Raw genomic sequence first — 20,085 nt, 5'->3', positions numbered from 1 at the left:
GTGTTGTTATCATTGAACCACGGTGGCAACCTCGAAAAATATCTGATTTTGTGGCAAAAAAAATCTCTAGCTTCGAAAAAATCTATTCCTCATATTTTGAACACGTCCATGACAAGTCGTACATAATTATTTAAGGGGTTATTGCCACTTGCAAATTTTACAAAATCGAAATGTTTTCTATTTATTTGAAAATATTGCCTTTTTAGGCGAAGATCATTTTTTAGTATTAATTTTTTAAACGAGCTTTTATGATCTATAATGCAAGTGAAAAAGGAAAGCCGACGATTCGAACCCACACACCCACCACTATGTGACATGACATGTTGACTTTGGTAAAGTCTCCTCAGACATATCGGATGTGGAGCGGCTTCGCTGTCCTCGAACTTTTCTTCTTTCAAATGCATTTTTGTTTTGTTTTTTACAACAACAATGAGGATTTCCCATTTGTGCTTTCATGACAAACGCTTAGCGCTGCCTTTGAAAGCCAGCCTGGCTCAGCTGATTTTATTTATTTGAAAATTTTGCCTTTTTATTGGCTCATTTTAAAGCACAAGTAGAATAGAATATGTTGCAAAATTCGAGTCGATCGGACAAAAATTGGCTGAGATAAGAAAAGAGCAATTCATTGTGATTTGTATGTAATATCGAAGTTTTAAACCCCGTTTTCTCGAAATGACATTTTTAAAAACGGCACCCTCTGTAGCTCGAACACGGATAATCCGATCTTCATATGTTTTTGCGGGGTAATTACACATACATAAAAGTCTTGTCCCTAAGCGTGAGATTTTTAAATAAAAAGAATTTTGGACCAATTTATCGCGAAAAACCACAATTTTTTTAGTAAAAATCGATATTTTGACTGTGACAGTTCACCATTTTTTTTTTTTAATTGATATTTTTAATTTCGTTCCGCTTAAAGACAAGATTATTAGGTTCATAATGATTCCACAAAAATATGTGCTGGTCGGTTTAACTGTTTTCGAGCTACAGTGGGCACCGCAAACTGCCTAAGGAAAAATAGTTTTTCAATATTTTTGCAATATTTTTCATCAAAAAAATTCCGAAAGTAGCACATGTTGTGACCTTTCAGATGAAAAAGAAATTTTCTAAAAAAAAGTTCAGTAGATTTTTGTAAAAAATTCATGAAAATTTGTTTTTTTTCGTGCTCAATAATTGTTGAAAATCCTCATCATGTTCAAGTTAAGACCTTTCACATGAAAACGAAATCTTCTAAAAAAGTTTAGTAGATTTCTTGTAAAAAATTCATGAAAAATTGTTTTCTTTCGTGCTCAATAATTGTTCAAAATCCTCTTCATCTTCAAAAATATCTCTGCGTACGTACATAATTTTTCTGCATTTTCCAATGTGAATCACGACGCTCACACAATTGTTTTTGCTTATTTGCCAATTAGTTGTTATTGTTGTTTGTTTTGGTTCTTAGGTGAAATTTATTAAATGCGTAGATTCATAATAAATCAATAACAATTATTATTGTGCCTGCCGCCTGCACACCAACCTCATCATTTCGTATAATTAATTATTTGAAAACCAACCAAAAATCTCGTAACAACAGCCAACATCTGTGCATTGGTTTTGTGTATGCGGATTTTGTAAAATATTTTCTCTAAAATGTAATAATTTCTATTTGGCCAATATGAAAATAATTTTCAAACAAAACAACATCAACAACAGCAAGTCATTTGAGATCATTTACAATTTATTGAGCAATCAAACGGAAATTTATAAAGTGACAAGAATGTTATGGTATTTTTGAGATTTGTGGTATTTTTAAAAAGGATTAGTAATGGAAGGTATTATTTTTCGTTAAGAATTTTGATAGATTTTTAATATTTTTCATGTTTACTTCGAATGTTGTCAGAGCTAAACAAGTGGAATATTTGGAAGAACTAATGATTTTTTTGTTTCGGCTAAGTGTTGTAATTACTATATTAAGCGTACGCGATGCAGCATGGCAGCATTTAATTCAAATCATGTTACGTCCTCAGTTTTAGGGAATAGGGATAAGGTTTCCTTTAAAGTCTTCACTGTAAACTTGTTGCAACAAGATGCGCAATTTTAAATATTCCTTTTGAAATATGATTTTTACATAGAGTGTATGGAAATTTTCAACACTATGTCTAAAGCGAATGAAGATACAGCAATAAATGTCTAAAAGCACTCGTCTTTGTCGTTAGCTATAAGCTTACAGCCAATGACTGTAAAAAATATGAATATCGGTCGTCGTAGACCTACATATCCCATGAACAGGTCCTACACCGATGATAGGAGCATTTTTGTTGGTTGCAATGAAAGTTTTCTGATCTTGACTTTGGAAAATGGCTGCCGTAAGGGGATATTGTACTATCACGCCACAGTAGACTTAATGGTAATGTTAGCTTACAATTCCTTGATAACACTGTGCAACAAAATGGAGCTCAAAGTCTGGAGGGTGGAAAATTCCTATTGGAGATGAAAGCCCTTGGTGAGTATATACAGAACCCCGAAGGACAGATTCGCCGTGAGTCGAACTTTCGCGATATGGCGCGGCCAGAAAATTTTAGGTACGGCTCTCCTTGACAACAAATCGATTTTGTCGCGTTTTCGTGGTCGTTTTGTGCATTTACCCCTGTTTGCTTAGAACAAAACTGTGTTTTGTGTTTTTGTATGTTGTGTAACGAATATACAAAAAACAAAATACATTATTTTTCTGAACAAAAACAGGACAAAACGACCACGAAAACGCGACAAAATCGATTTGTTGTCAAGGAGAGCCGTACCTAAAATTTTCTGGCCGACATTTTTGCAGAACAGTTCGAAGCTGAAAAACGTCATCTTGTGGTACTTTTATAGCGGCTCTTAAAATAAAGGACGAAAAGGACATTGAAGGATGCGATCTAGAAGGTCAAAATGCTCTACGAAATATCGTTTACAACATTTTACAGAAAAATATTTGTGAACATTTGTGGGGGAGGTAACCGAAGAAGTAGGCCCGATATAGCCCATCTTCGAACTTAAACTAAGTTTAACCAAAATATTTTGAAGTGCAAAATTTGGTTCGAATCGTTTGAACCGTGCGAGAGTTATTGTGCGCACCAGCCAACCAGACAGACGGACGGACATGACAAATGGACTCCAAATTGTACGAAAGGAATTTCGTCAAAACATACTTCAGCCTAAAGGCCGAGGGTATAAAAACAATAGATTTCGACTTTTTACCTTCGGGCCATTATCAAGAAATTTTTTACTGACTTGTACCCTCAACCTATGACTTGGGAAAGGATAATCAACCATAGCAGCAGTAGTGGACCTAAAATCATTCATGAACACATTATTAATTTTGATTACAAATATAACAAGTAACAAAGTGAAAACTCCTCAGACTTTGGCACCAGCTAGACAGACGGGCTGACATGATAGATAGACTTCAAATTTTCTGAAGCGAATATGGTTTTAATTATTGACCATAAGATTGAGGGTACAAAAACACAACTTTATCGTTGGCCTTTATTAGGTTAAATATATTTTAATTTGAATTTCGTAATGTAACTCTAACTGGGTGCCACCGTGGTACAATGGTATGCACACCCACCTTGCACACATAAGGTCGTGGGTTCGATTCCCCGACCAGGCAACATCAAAACACTTTTCAACGGTGGCAAAATACCCCTCAGTAATGTTGGCGACATTTCCTGAGTATTTCAGCCATGTAAAACTTCTCTACAAAAGTGGTGTCTTAGACACGCCGCACGGTGGTCGAAAGCACTGATCTAGCGGCGCGAAATTAATAACATGCAAACGAATAGAGATACGTCACTGAAATTTTGCATAAACTCAGTTCGTACCTGTGGGTAATAGTGGGCCAAATATGAACAATATCTGCTAATGTTTTGGTATAGCCCCCATATAACGGTACCTTCCGATTTTCGGTATTTTGAGGATTTAAGCCACAATTTCGTAGCAAATTAGCTGTAATTTGGTACTTAGGGTTCCTAGTAGTCACAAAATATTTCCACCAAAAATTATGGACATAGGTGCACGTTTTGATATAGCCACCATGTAAGCGTACCTCCCAATTTAAAGTATTTTGAATACCATGACCACATTTTTAAACCAACTTGGCTGTAATTTTGCATTCCGTGTTCTCACTGCGTATAAAATCTTCTTACAAAACATTTTCAATACGGATTTATGTTTCGATGTAGCCCCTTTCATGGTACCCCCGATTCGTTGAATTTTTACTTGTTATCCCATATTTAATAACATATTTAGCTATAATATGGTATTATAGTGCCTCCGGGGGTAGAACTCCTCCTTGCAAACATTTCTCAAGATAGGTCCATATTTTGATTTAGCTCCCATACAAATGCACAGCTAAATTTGTATGAATTTCATGCAAAATCCCTTATTTTAAAAGTGCAGTCATCAAAAGATTTGCAAATATTTGCAGCCCGAATGTGGTTATTCAGTATCCAGAGAGTCCAATATCATTCCCCAAAAAATAATCGGACCTAAGTTCGGCTAAGTTTACAAGATGCACTCTATGGAACAAGCGCGTACAACCCATAAAAACACTAAAAAATTGAATTTTTTGAAAATTTATTGCTATATAACTAAGTACCTCCAGACCCCAAACTAATTTTTATAAATTAGATCTCACCCTCTGCTATTATTTAAAAATATATCTTGTCCATTTTCATTACGAATTTATTTAACATTTAAACAAATATGAAGTTAATTTTTTTGCAACAATTTTCTAAAATCTAATGCAACAAAAACTCTTGTATTTGATAGTGAATAACTGAGTGAATATTTACAACAACAAAAATTAAAAAACCAAATCTTTGTCTGCAAAGTGTCTGTAATCGATACAATGGATAATATTTCGCAATTTTATAGTTCGATTTTTTGACTTTTGCGCCGCTAGATCATTGGTTTCGACCAGTGTGCGCCGTTCGGACTCGGCGATAAACTGTAGGTCCCATATCATTGAGCTAATATGAATCGGGGTGTATTCATTGATATGAGAGAAGTCTCCCTTGTCCCTTACGGGATGTTTGTGGAACAATTATATTAATGTAACTCTAATGGAACGGCCGCTGCTACGATAAATCTGAGTGCATTTGGCCCAATTTCATTCGGCATGATGCTGCTGTCTAAATTCCTATAGGACAAGGATTTATGACACAGTGCAAAACATTTGGGAAACCAAATTTACTAAACTGACTCCATTAGCTTTGTGGTTACAACCCATTGACGCAACCACATCCCTAGACTTGTCCAGATAGCCTTGTAGAGCTGCTTTCCTATGGTAATTCATTTGATATAGAAATAGGCGACATTTCTATAACATTAGACCCTTCATACCCATACCGTGCCAATCAAAATAGTTGATAATTCCATCAGTTTTTTGTTAAAGATGTTCCTATAATCTGAAAAATATCTAAAACATGTGGACTTCTTCCCAACCTCTTCCAGATCGAAACTCCAAGTTACAACCTGTTTTACTGAGAAACCGAAATGTGTAATGTGTATTGTTTTAAAAATGAGTCTAAATCCTGCCAAAAATATAACAGTTTTAAGGGGTGACTCCCACTTTCAAAGCTCAAAAATGGAATTTTTTCATGATTTTTTTCCAAGAAAACTGCCAAGCTTTTTGGCAGATTGTTTTTATTTACATCTGAAAGAGCACATCTTAATCTAGTGTCTGAATTTTTATTTTGTTGCGAAATATTATGTGGTTTTGTGGCAAATGGCCGTCCACGAAACCCTTCTTTAGTAAAAGCGTTTTGCGGTGCCAACTCTAGCTCGAAAACCAATAACCGATCATCATATATTTCTGTGAGCTTATTAAAAACATGAAGATCTAGTCCTTAATCGATCGATTTTTTTAAAAAAAAATATTAGATTTTACTAAAAAAACCAAAATTTCAAATTTTGGCTTAAAAAACTGACGGACAAAAAAAAATTAAAATTAAAATCGATCGATGAAGGTTTGGATTTTGATGTCCTTGATAACCCCACAAAATTGTATGACAATCGGTTCATTACTTTACGAGCCAGAGCGGGCAATATATTTTTTTTCGATTTTTTATAATTTTTAAAAAGGCTCGGACACCTCGTAGGCCTTAATGGAAATTGACTCAATTCTCCTGTATTTCCTTTTTTTATTTGTTTATAAAAATGTTAAATTACTGTAAATAGATCGGGTATTAATTATTTTAATTCAGTAGAACAGTGGCGCGTATATTTATTATAGCCACGACAATACTTACCAGCGTTAAAATTTGCTAGCGTCTGTTGTTTTCTTTTTATTTTGCGTATATTCTACATTTTATTTGCACAGTAATTCTACTTAATCTCAGTTCCGTCATTTTGCTTTCGGGAAAGGCAGAGAAGTCTGTAGCATCGCAAATGGCCACATATACTCTTTCCCAATTTTATATTGACCCGTTCTCAAGAACAAATATTATTCGTGAATTAATTTTCCATTTTTCATAGAATTTTCTTTCCAAAGTTTAGTATTATTAGCACTACTAAATTTGTAGAAACATAACGCGTATTAGTAATTTTAATTAAGTGGTACAGTGGAGCGTATGTTTATTATAGAAACGACAATAATTAGCCGCTCTAAAATGAGTGTCTGTTGTTTTGTTTTTATTTTTTCCTGGTTAAACATTTGCAAAAAATGAACTTTTATCATTTTTTGTTATAATTTTTAAATTAATTTTGCAAATATTTTATAGCCAATGAAATAATTAAATTCAATCTACTCCTATTTTCTGGCTAAACAAAAAATTTCCACATTTGTTTTTCATTTGGCTTTGCCCATAAATTTTATTTTCCCCTGTTCTTTTTTTAGGGAAAACCGGTCATAACATTTAAAATAATTTATTTCGCCAACAAAAATCTTAATTCATTTTAAATATAAATAAAAAAGCGTTAAATATATTGTCATTGTTTTTTTTTTCTTTCGCTTTCACACTTTCCCCTCTCACATTATAATCAACAACATCTTCTCTGCTCGCAAGGCATCAAACCAAAGAATTGACGCAAATGTTTATAATTTTTTTCTCGCTTGTTTTGCCCAATAGAAATTTGTCGAAAACAAAAGAAGAAACAAATCATAACTAAAACAGATATATCCCTCAGCACTTTTTTTTCTTGTGGGGTTGGTTCTTCCGCTAAACTTTTCAAAGGAAACAAAAAAAAATCAACAGAAATTTGATTTTTTTTCACTAATTTTGTAAAATGAAAATAAAGAAATGTTCTATTTTTGTCAAAGTGAAATACCCTCTAAATCATAATATAACAAAAAGAAAACAAAAAATAAATTTGATGCTATTTAAGAGGATCAAACAGTCATTTTCTTTATTTTTTTGCCATAATAAATATAAATTGTCAAAGTTTTTTTTTTTTTTTTTGCTTCAATTTTTGTTAATATTTTAAAAACAATATTATTATATTCAAAATGACAATTTTATTTATTTCTTAGTCCCAATTTACATTAGGCGAGTTTACTTGCGGCAATTGTCAGTTTGTGGGTGAGAGAGGGTGTTGAGAGGCAAAGGGTTACCATATACCTCACCTCTCTCTCCATCAAACTGACAATTGCCGCAAGTAAACTCGCCTAATGTAAATTGGGACTTATTCTCTGGGGGGTTTCTTTCGTTTCATTTTTACACACACATACACATTTCGTAATTGTTCGTATTTATGTTTAGATTTTCTTAGACCTTAGCCATTTCCCTATAAACCATATGCCACAAGAAATCCAAACATCATCTTTCCTTTCTCTTTGAATAAAATTACAGAAAAAGAAAATATGACTTTGTCATGGCAAAAATTGTGTTGTAGTTTTAGAAATATCACATGCGACCAACGACATTCATTAGACGGAAATAGCCACAAAATGTATACATCCATACATACATATTTGTAGCCATGCTTGTGCAGTTACAAAATTGTGTAAAATCAAAAACAAGTGTCTGGCAATTTTTGCTACTTTTTTGTCTTATTCTCCTCATTCTTAGTTGGTGTTACATGATGTCTTCTTGTATAGTGTCAAATATTTTTTTTCATGTCTTGTTTATTTCATAGTAATTTATTTGCCATATTCAATTCTACCCATTTGTTATTAATTCTATTTAAACTACTTAAATATATTTCATGTATTTCGTATTGTTTTTTCTGATTTTTCAATGTCATTGCCCACAATATGGCTTGTGGGAGAGAACATGCCATAGCCATTGTCTATTCTACTTAATTATCTATTATTTTTTGAATATGACATCTTGTCAATTTTGTTTAGCTTTCACACAGCTTGAATATGAACCTTAACGTGTTTGTCAATAAGTTAATTCTTTGCTAATTAGATAATTTTAGATTTTCAATGTCGAAAGAAAGTTTTTACATCAAACTCTACCTTTGTTTCGCTGTTATATGGATCATTTTTAAGACCAAGAACATTTGATCGAATACTTTATATTAATTTTACTGCACATCGGTGCGTATACTTGTTAATAATACTACTACTCAAATTAGGCACTCTCGCGTATTAGTGATTTTAATTAAGCTGCACAATGGAGCGTATGTTTGTCATAGCAACGACAACACTTAGCCGTTAGTGAATGTGGGTTTCTTTTTAATTTTTCATAAAATTCACATACAATTTATAATTGTTTTTTAATAAATTTGTTAAGTTTCATGGCAAATGAATGTTGTTAACCCTTTAATTCCTTATAGTTATAATATAAAAATATAAAAAAATATAATATAAAAAATTTAAATTTTGCATAATTACAGTTCAATGACCTCTGTGTGTAAACAACAACACTTTTAAATGAATTTCCACATCAAAGAAATCACATTAAAACATCATTCATCGCCTTTCAATCATGTAAATTATCATTTATATGTTGGTAATTAGGAAAATTAAAAAAACCAAACCTATTGATGAGCGACCTTGCCATTTATAAATCTTTTATTAGCCCATCACAATAGCTTTCATTTCCCAATCAATGTATATTTATGCCATTTATCGATGAACAAGACCTCTTTTTGCACTATTTTTTAAGTATTTGTTTATACCATTAAAGAAATCATAAAACGTTAACACACTTTTTTTTGTGAATACCGAACGCAAATATTCGATGAAAAAATTAGATTTGTGTGAGGGCAGCAGACAAAGCGTCAGTGAAGACTATTTTTTTAATAGAAATATTTCTTAACCATAATTTATAAATAACTTTGTGGATTAGGGGTGTTCACTGGTCGTTTATAAAAAAAATTAATGTATATGTAATTTTAGGCTATAGTGGCCGAATATGGGCAAATCCCAGAAACAGTCTACCAGCCAAAATTTTTTTTATTTTATCCAAATTAATTTATTTTTTCACAGAAGATTAGACTGGATATCTAATTTTAGAAATATGTTAAAAACTTTTTTTTTTCTATCATTATTAACACAAAAATTATTACAAAATTCTACCCTACCTCAGGTTTTTTAATTTTATACAAAAATTGTACATTTTTTACATGTTCATATTATTACTTTAGTGTTAACATAAGTGGTAAACTCAAAAGCTGTATTGTTATTCACTCAATTCTCTTAGATTTTGACAGAAAATATTATCTTTTACTATTTTGGAAAAAGTGAAATTAGGTATGGAAAGACAGATCCAAGTGGTGTAGCGTTCGTCACGAAAAATTATGTTTTTTTTTTTATACTGTGGGCAGAAATTTCTTTTTTTTTAAATCATCTATAAATTTAAATTAAATTAATATCCTGCTTTTAAGGAAATAGAAAAAAATCTACAATAATAAAAAATAAAAAAATTACAGTGCATTAATTTCTGTAGCGTTCGTCACGATTTGAGTTATCCCAAAAAATAAAAAAAAAAAAATTTGCCTTTTAATTCTGTTTTCACTTTCTCTTGTATTCTATTTTTGTTTTATTCTGTTTTCGTATCGATTTGAGTTCAGTTAATTGTTAAGAAATTAAAAAAATGAAATGATATTTCAAAGTTATATTTATTTTCTGATGGATGTGCAAGTCGATTTAAAAACAAACTCATTTTAAGTAGTATACCCTTTTTCAAAAAAAATTTGAGTGGAATTTTTTGCAACTGCTCACGGAAAGGGTGCAGTAGACGGAATCGGCGCTGTCGTAAAGAAAAAAAATTGGAAAATGGTAAAAGCTCAGAATATTGTTCTTAATAACGCCCATGATTTCTTTTAAATTGGCAAAAATGAATACATATGGTATTTTCATTTTATATATAAGCAGAAGTTATATACAAAAATCAGCTGGAATTCTTTCGGAGAGATGGGCTAACGTTAAGAGCATTCCCGGAATTAAAAGCAAACATTATTTTTCGTCATATAACAAAAATGTGCTCAAAATCGCACTAACGTCAGATTCATTAAAACATAAAATTTATTTATAAACATATACGCATTGATAAACTTATTTATGAACATAAAATATGACTTAAATAACGTTATTTACAAGAAATATACATTGTTTCGTTAAAATAAATACACTGGTTTTTATTTACTATATACTGGAAAAAATGTAGCGTGCATCATGTAGCGTGCGTCACATTAGGTTCACTGATTTTGGAAAAAAAATACAAAATTGTTTGCCTAAAAATTAATTGTTTTAGAATTCTCTTATATTCATCTTTCTTTTAAAATTTTAATTTTGTGTGCTTTATTATGCAAAATTTGCTAAAAATTATGAAAACATAGCACAAGGTCGGAAGCTACTTCCACTTTTTGTGGCGTGCGTCACAATAACTTATAATCAATTTTTTCCGATAATTATACTTGTTAAAAAAATTGTTTTATGGCATTTGAAAGTGCTCTCAAATTCTATTAAATACCATGTATAGATTCAATGCATCTATCTGGAAAGTTCAAAAAATGTTAATATTTTTGCCCGAAAACGCGTACAAATGTAGCGTTCGTCACGCAGGATTTACCCATATGTAATATCCACCACCATTGTGCACAAGTCAACATTTTCATAGGGAGGAATTTTCATAAATGTAGACCAACTTCTTCAAAGTTATGTCCTATAGAAAACTCAACGAATTGGGTCACCAAGGAGAGATACTTTTCAAAAAAACAAAAAATAATTGGACGGATTTTAGTTAAAATCTAAATGTTGATGTTGACAGTTTCCATTTTTTTAAATAGATATTTTTTAATTTTGCTTCGCTTAAAGACAAGATTATTAGGTTCTTAATGATCCCCCAAAACATATACTGATAAGTTGATTAATTTTCGAGCTACAGTTGACACCGCAAACTGCTTAGTCTAAGCAGTGTTTCGTAGGCGGCCATTTGTCAGAACACTGAGCAATATTTTTCAAAAAAAATCGTCTAAAATGGTTTGGTAGATTTCATATAAAAAATTAATTAAAATGTTTTTTTCGTGCACAATAAACCCCTTAGAAGAGGATTGCAATAAATTCCAATCGATGAAAAAACGTTACTTTATGAAAATCGGATACGTTTTTTATACAGGTCACATATGCATGGCCTATACCAAAATCCGATCCAATTTTCAAAAAAAATTTGTTGTAATTTTTTTTTTTCAAAATTATCAAGTGGTAAAGTTTTTCTTCGATTGGACCTTAATTGAGGACTTTAGCGATTTTTCGTGAAAATCGACCTTTGGTCCCATACCAATTACTATGGAAACATGATCGCTCCGGAGGCACAGGTTAACGTTAACCGATTGCCATAAAATTTCATGTATAAGGTATTTGGATTAAATGGAAAAAGAAATTAAAATTTAAAAAATAAATAAAAATTTGAAATTTCAAAAATAAAAATTTTCATTTCCTGGGCCGCCCTAATAACCATAGATGATCCTCTAGTCCCAATATCATTAGTATTTGACCACTTTTAGCAACACAATTGATACCAAATTAGACCTCAGAAAATCTTTTTTTTTATATTGGTCAAATATATTGTTAATTGCAATCAAAATCCGCAAAGATACAAAGGTTGGAATCGTTGTTAAGGTGGAATTTGCTACTATCATTATCAGGTTTTTGTTTGAGAATAACCAGATATGCGTCTAAGAATAAAAAAATTGTTATTTTCTCCATAGCAGATGTTGCTCCATTCCGACGTGGTTCAAAATCAAAATCGTTTTTTCCTGGTCAAAGCTCTGTTTTTTTTTTTGCGATAGATAAAATTTGGGTTTTTCACATTTTGTATCAAAATATGAGTATTTTAAAAAATTTAAATTAAAAAAAAATTAAATTTTTTTTTCAAAAAATTTAATTTTTTTTCCAAAATTAAAAAAATACTCCTTGGGTTTTCATAAAACTCATAGGGTCATAGGGTTTTTGTAACTTTCAGGCTATTTCCTCAGGATGTATGGACTTACCCCTAATGAAACTTACAAAGTCATATAGAGGACAGCGAATAAAACTTGCCTAAACAAAAATCAAAGCGATTCGAGAACAGGTCCTAAACTGAACTTTTCCGAAATTTTGTGTGGGAGGTACCCGAAGGAGTGGACCGATTGAGTCCATATTGAAACCTCATCTAAGTTTGGTAGAAATTATACGATGTGCAAAGTATGGACCAAATCGGTTATTCCCTACAAGAGTTATCGTGCGCACAAGTTTTGCGACAATTTTTGAACATTTGTGGGGGAGGCACCTGAAGGAGTGGACCTATATGGCCCATCTTCGAACTTAAATCGAATCTGGACAAAATAATTCGATACCCAAAATTTGAACCGAATCGATTGATCCGTTCGAGAGTTATCGTGCGTACCAGCCAGACAGACGGACGGACATTGCTAGATCTACTCAAAATTTTCTGAAACGGATATCGTACAAACATACTTGGGGTCTAAAACCATTATTTCGATGAGGCACATTTTTGGTCGTATCAAAGTGTAAATACCCTCTTTAGCCTAAAGGCTGAGGGTATAATAACCAGATATGCGTCTAAGAATAAAAAAATGGTTATTTCCTCCATAGAAGTTGTTGGTCCATTCCGACGTGGTTTAAAATCAAAATCGTTTTTTCCTGGTCAAAGCTCTGTTTTTTTTTTGCGATAGGTAAAATTTGGGTTTTTCACATTTTGCTTCAAAATATGAGTATTTTAAATATTTAAATTAAAAAAATAAAAATTTTTTTTCAAAAAATTTATTTTTTTCCAAAATTAAAAAAATACTCCTTGGGTTTTCATAAAACGCATATATTAAAAAAAGTCCATTTGTGCAAAAAAAGGTATAACACATTTTTTACCCATGTAATTTAAAAATATTTAAAAAAAGTGTTAAAGGACGGAACGGGACGGGTACAAACGTATATATGGACTGAAATAGGACACTCTCGGGCATAATTCTGTGAAAACGGAACTTTGTTCCAAGCTGTTCTCTAAAAGTTCTAGTCTAGTCCTAAGGATAAATAAAATAGCTCACATTGTGTACCATATACCTCACATCTCTCTCCATCAAACTGACAATTGCCGCAAGTAAACTCCCCTAATGTAAATTGGGACTTAGTTTCAATATGTTTACTATCGAATCCCATATAAAAATTGACAACAAATTTGGGTTTTGGCCAGGAAAATCGATTCCTGAAGCACTGTGCAGCGTCTGAATATTATCTGATCATCACAAAATCAAAAATCGTCCTCTTTGTGACCAATATCTCCACCAAAACTATTCGTAATGAAAGTTGTAATGACAGATGGACGGAGGGACACACATGGCGCCAGGTCGGCTCAGCTCGTCATGACATTCATTTTGGTATAAATGTATGTACAAAGGTGGGTGGGACCATCATTTCTATTGTAATACAAATTTTCGAGCGAAAACCAACTCATAATAACATCCCCGCATAGAGGTGTTAGCTACAAATAGTGTCCAAGGAAAGTCTTTTGAAAACCTTTTTTTATTATAGCCTAAGCCCTTAGGCCTATTGCTATTTGCTTGATATTTCTAAAAAAATTGTTTTGGACCCCAAATATTTTGGACAATATCCGTTTCAGACAGTTTTGAGCCGATTTAGCCCTGTCCGTCCATATGTCTGATTCGTAGAAGTTAGTCCAAACTTTGGATCCCGTAATATTTTCCCCAAACATAGTTTAAGTTCCAAGATGGTACTAATCGATCCTCTCCTCCTCTCCCACAAAACTTCACAATTCTCCGGCAAAATGGTACGCACGATAATTTTCCAATGGATTAATCAATCGATTTGATCCAAACTTTGCTCCTCGTAATATTTTTTCCCATCGGGCACATGAATTTCAAACATTTTGGAAATAGTGCAGCATGAGCAAAATAACTTACGTATCCGTTTTGGCACATAGAGCATCCGTTTTTTCGTAATTTTCGTAATTTGTTTCCAAGACTAAATTAAGTTCAAAGAAGGTTGGTTCAAAGTTTTCGTCCAGTTTAAGGACATACCTCGGAACGTTTTTGCTTAAGGGGTGACACCCACTTGTATAGCCCAAAAAGGCAATTTTTAAGTTTTTTTAGGAAAACTACCAAATGAGGACGGAAAGATAAAAATAAAGATGTAGTCCCTGATAACCCACAAAATTGTATGACAATCGGTTCATTAGTTTTCGAGCTAGAGTTGACACCGATTTCAAAATGTCATATCGAGAATAACAGGTATTTAGTTTGTTCCGATCGACTTGAACATCTTTCCACTTATTTTTGATTTTCTGAAATTTGTAAGTGGGAATCACCCCTTAAGTGTAGTTTCAGAGCCGTTCGCAGTGGGCATGTCCGTGAAAGTCCACTATAACTTTCGAAAGGAATGACTCCTAGAATTAGATTCTGTTTTAAGGTGGACTGTCCATTCTTTCAGGCACATCCTCCGCAAAAGTTCTATACTTTTGCTCTATAATCCAGTTTGAGGCTACTTCGTATTGAAATTTTAATAGCGAGTAGTATTTGTGATCACCAGCGCATATTTCCTGAGTTATGGGCCGGTAATATCCCAATATTTAGAGTCATTCCTTCCTACGCCTTCAGCACAATTTTATTCTTCACACCTTCCTCGATAATGACCGAATTTTCCAAAAACCCTATCCTATTCTTTAAATATAATAAGAAAGAAAAAACGAAATATAATAAGGTTTATAGTTTCTTTTGGTGTAGACTGAGTCAATTGTGTCTGCCAGAGGGATAATTAGACACACTTTATGAATCCAAAAACCTAGAAGTTTACGCTAGAAACTTCCGCAACTTATTTTGTCACATACGAAACGCTATTTTTTTTTTTTTAACTACTGTCTTTTTACAATAATAGACTTGATGTACATATTTTTCTGTACTTAAATTTATTCGGATTTTAATTAAATGAAAATATTAGAAATGTTGCAGAGATAAAAGAATATTAGCTCACAAACCCTATGGCGTATAAGTTCTAAGATCATGTATACGATACAGGTACGTTCAATATGTTGGCTGTCTGTATACAGGGCGTATGATTACCATCAATACTTATTCGCCCAGACAACTATCATCTTTAATTTTGAAAAATTATCTGGTATGTGATGGAAACCGATACAAATGGATTTGTCAATAGGTTTTGATGATAAATGTATATTTTTCCGTCCTCATTTAAAAATGTTTTTAAAAATCATGATTTCAGTAAAACAATAAGCCCATGTTTATTTATAGTTTTATGCAGGGTTAACCCTCTTAATGAGGATTTATTTGACGTGTACGCAAAGGATTTGACATTTGAAACCCAGTGGGTTTGTTAAATCTGAATATATAAACGTGCTTTAAGACCACATTTAAAATATATGATTTCGATTTATTGCAAAAGTTTCGATCGTACATCTACATATATGATTAAAATCAAGGCATAAAGAACTGAAAAAATCCGAAAACAAGAAAAAATCGCTATAGGGATTTCGGAATAAATCGCGGCCAAAGTTCAAATGTTTAGGTCTATTTTAGGTTTTCAGGATTTTTCTTGGAAACGGCAAGTCCTTTCGAAATAGGACTAAAGAAAATTTTGTAGATGATTTTCACTGCTACAACATTTCGAAATGTCGTATGGAATTTGACACTAACATTACAGCCCAGTTCAGTCAGCTGGGTATTGCTGCTACCTTTTCTTGTTCTACCGTTGCGAAACGGCTTACCGCTTCCAAACGAAATCGTGAAAACCTAAAAATGTGAACTTTGACCGCGATTTATTCCGAAATCCCTCCTGCGATTTTTTCTTGCTTTTGGATTTTTCTCATCTATGAACATTGCTGTCTCAGAATCCGCAAAAACTTCGCCTGTGTAACCGGTTTTCACGTAAAGTTAGTTAAGGTGCACGCTTCATGACATTGTTCTGTAAGGAAAGGATAGAGTCAGTGCATTGTCCCAATTTGAACTGCTATATCTCAAAAATGGTAAGACCTACGAAAATAACATTAAGGTCAATCTTGTAGAGAATTTTCTCTGCTACAACATTTGCCTAATCCCATTTCGAAAGAACTTGCGGTTTCCGAGCAAAATCGTGAAAAAATAATAAAGCCCTAAAAATTGAACTTTGACCGCGATTTATTTGAAAATCCCTCCGGGGATTTTTTCGATTTTTGATTTTTCTCATCTATGAACATTGTAGTTTCAGAATCCGCAAAAACTTCCCAGGTGTAAGCACCTTTCATTTAAAATTATTTAAGGCGCACCGTGCGAAATTTTATTGGAACAAGTTTTGATTGGCAAACAATTGTCGACTATATTAAAATTGAAACTAATTGCCACTATTGCAAACATGAAAAACTTGAGCACCCCTAATTTCATTTGAAGGAACAATAATTACACTGTGATACAAAAGTGGACAAAATTTTTTTGCAGGATTTCTGATGCACAAATTCGGTTTTGTGGGAGTCCATAGAAGACGAAAATACCTTTGGTTTCTTTGGGTCACTTCGGGTTTTGATTTTATAACGGTAAATGTAGTGAAAAATTGACTTTCTTGGATTTTCAAATTTAAACGGACATTACTTCTTTTTTCCACAACCGATTTGCACACACTGTTTCTTATTATAAAGGGGAGAGTAATGCCTTTCGAACAAGCCATAGATTTTTAAAATCGGTTAACAAATGGCTAAGTAATAGTGGTTTAAGTGTGACAAAAACGCATTAAAAAACAGTAAAATGTTTTTCCATGTGCTCTAGGCTGCGTAAACGACACCTAGCAGTACAATTATTTACTGTTAGCAAGTAGAAAATTTAGTTGGCTTTCCAAAATGGGAAAAACCAACGAAATCGGTTGAAAAATGAATGCGCTATGGCATTTTTTGTGTTTCAACTTTTTGGTTTTTTTCATATTTTCCTTTATAAAAGATTGGTACCTTGTGCGTAATTGTTAAGCAAGATAATCACAATTAGAATCATACATGCTAAGATACCCATCTTTTATAAAGGAAAATATGAAAAAAAACCAAAAAGTTGAAACACAAAAAATGCCATAGCGCATTCATTTTTCAACCGATTTCGTTTGTTTTTCCCATTTTGGAAAGCCAACTAAATTTCCTACTTGATAACAGTAAATAATTGTACTGTTAGGTGTCGTTTACGCAGCCTAGAGCACAAGAAAAAACATTTTACTGTTTTTTAATGCGTTTTTGTCACACTTAAACCACTATTACTTAGCCATTTGTAAACCGATTTTAAAAATCTATGGCTTGTTCGAAAGGCATTACTCTACCCTTTATAATGAAAAACAGTGTGTGCAAATCGGTTGTGGAAAAAAGAAGTAATGTCCGTTTAAATTTGAATATCCAAGAAAGCCCATTTTTCACTACATTTACCGTTATAAAATGAAAAACCGAAGTGACCCAAAGAAACCAAAGGTATATTCGTCTTCTGTGGACTCCCACAGAACCGAATTTATGCATTAGAACCCCTGCAAATTTTCACTGTAGCACAGTGTTATTTTCTTAATTATTTTTAAAATAAACAATCAAATTTTTATAATGGTATTTTTTTATAATAAAATTACCTCCAGCGGTGTATGTAAACATGTGTCTAAATTTGCAATAAAATTACGAGAAAAAAACTACAAACAATATTTTATTTTGAAGGAACAAGAAATGATTCACTTTAAAGCCTAAATTTAACTATTATTCCTTCAGTTTTAGTTTTCTAAATAAAGTTCCACAAAAGATAAACTCCCAAATTAAATATTTCAAAATTCTAGAAAAATCATATGTTGCAATAACAAAAAAAAAAAACAAACCTGAAAAATGTAAACAAAGTGTTTAAAATTGCAAAAAACAACACACAAAATATACGGCGCCATCCTAATATTTGTTTAGTTAGTTTACTCTTAAACTCACCTCAAACAGAGAAAAAAAATCGTCCTCATTCATTTGATCTCTCCGTAAAGAAATATGGCTACAGCATTTCTTAATCGTTTTCAACGTGAAAAAAGTGAAAAACATCCGCTCTTAGCGAAAGAACAAAATAAAAACGCCTCTTCAACAACAACAAAGAGAAATTCAGAATTTGAACCCGGAAATAACTCTTCGTCGATTAATGAACTTAAAATCGAAGAGAATGATGATGAACTTTCATCATCTGGCAGCGGTGGTGGTGGTAAACCATTGAGAAGGCGATCATATGTTTTTGCCACTCTTAAAGATGCCATTGCCATAGTAAATGGTGATGGCGGTGGTGATTCCACCAAGACACCCACCGAGGAAAAGGAGAATAAATTGAAAAAAGAAGAGAAAAATGCGAAAGTAAATGATACGGATGCTGCAACGACGACTACGCCATCAACGTCAACTTCATCCGCACAGCCACGACAACAGAGACGCTATATGCGTAGTGCCACCGCAGCCAGTGTAACACAGTTGTTGTCCGATGGTTGCAATAGCCTGTTGCAAAGATTCCGGCGTAATCCAAGCGAACGACCTGAACCAAAATCACAAACACAACAACGGGAACGTGAACGGGAGCGGGAACGTGAAAAGCAACAACAGAACAAAACAAATCGGTAAATTATACGCAATGTGATGATAATGTGAAGAAAAAAAAAAACAAATTTATGAAAAGCAATCACAAAGATGAATAACAAAACGATTTCAAATTTATTTAAATCAGTTGAAAACATAAGAGAAAAACGATCACTTTTCTTATAAATTATCTTATTTAGTTTACTAAAAAAAATGTGTGGTTAATTATACAACAAAATTTATTTATAACCCAAATAAATAAAATAAAATACGCCTATCCTCAATTGCTGATTACCATTAAAAAAAAGTGCACTTCAAACAAATTCTATTTTACCGGTAAAATAATACATAACAAAATGCCTGCCTTAAAATGCGGAAAATATTCTATAAAGGTCACTCGTCGCTGCCTCCTCGTACTCAAGCAATAAAGCTTTTAATTTTGAGCGTAATTGCTGACCCATATCAGTGAAACTATAAATTATATAAAAAATTAAAAAAATCGCCTAGTTATTGTACGCAGAATGTTTCGTATTTTTGCGTTTAAATTTATTTATGTGTGTTTCGTTTTTAAAAATAAATCAATTTTGAGGAAAATGTTACAATTCCGCCATAAATAATTCATTGAAAGTTCTCAAAACAACTGTATTTTTACTCATTTATATTTCTTTTACTCTTTTTGTCGAATAATTGTCTCTCTCTCTTATACTTCTTATATTATTTTGCAATCCATGTTCCCTATTGTGAATGATTTACTTTCTTCTATATACATCTTAGAGCTTTTGTGCTTTTTTTGTTTGGTAAAATGTCTTATACATATCTATAATATATTGAGGATCTCTCTCTTTTTCTCAATTATGTTATATATTTTAATGCGAAAGTACCTCTCTTGTGCAAAATGTAAACATTGATCAGATGGAGGAAAGTTGAAATATGGAGATAATTCATAAATATCGGGCTTTTTGTATTGATTTACGCAAGAAACTTTAAAAGGCCTTACTAAAGAAAACAACCCATAATATTACATTTTTAATTTTGCAGAATAATTTTATTTGTACGATATCATAAATATTAATTAAAACGTTTCAGTGTAAGTAAAGTTGTAGTAAAAAGTTTATTACATTTATCCACG

General features: G+C 32.4%; 1 protein-coding gene across 45 annotated transcripts in view; it reads left to right on the top strand.

The window, feature by feature from the left end:
- The window catches only part of Doa (CDC like kinase darkener of apricot), a 470,031-nt gene that overhangs the window by 396,557 nt on the left and 53,389 nt on the right, over positions 1–20,085 (top strand). For 14 of the 45 annotated variants that reach the window (XM_073960738.1, XM_073960737.1, XM_073960729.1 and 11 more), the window contains one exon: positions 18,132–18,997. The exons of 26 other annotated variants lie outside the window; for them this stretch is intronic. In XM_073960738.1, coding sequence (XP_073816839.1) covers positions 18,390–18,997 — 608 coding nt within the window. In that variant the 5' untranslated portion in view covers positions 18,132–18,389. The remainder of the gene's footprint in view (positions 1–18,131; positions 18,998–20,085) is intronic. 5 more of the 45 variants (XM_073960740.1, XM_073960735.1, XM_073960732.1 and 2 more) reach the window with 1 other exon arrangement.

The sequence above is a fragment of the Musca autumnalis genome, unplaced genomic scaffold, assembly GCF_047663935.1.
Source record: "Musca autumnalis isolate F117 unplaced genomic scaffold, ASM4766393v1 scaffold_1, whole genome shotgun sequence".
In the NCBI taxonomy this organism is placed as follows: domain Eukaryota; kingdom Metazoa; phylum Arthropoda; class Insecta; order Diptera; family Muscidae; genus Musca; species Musca autumnalis.
Note: the sequence above shows the minus strand (reverse complement) of the source record. Positions and strands in the feature narration are given on the sequence as shown.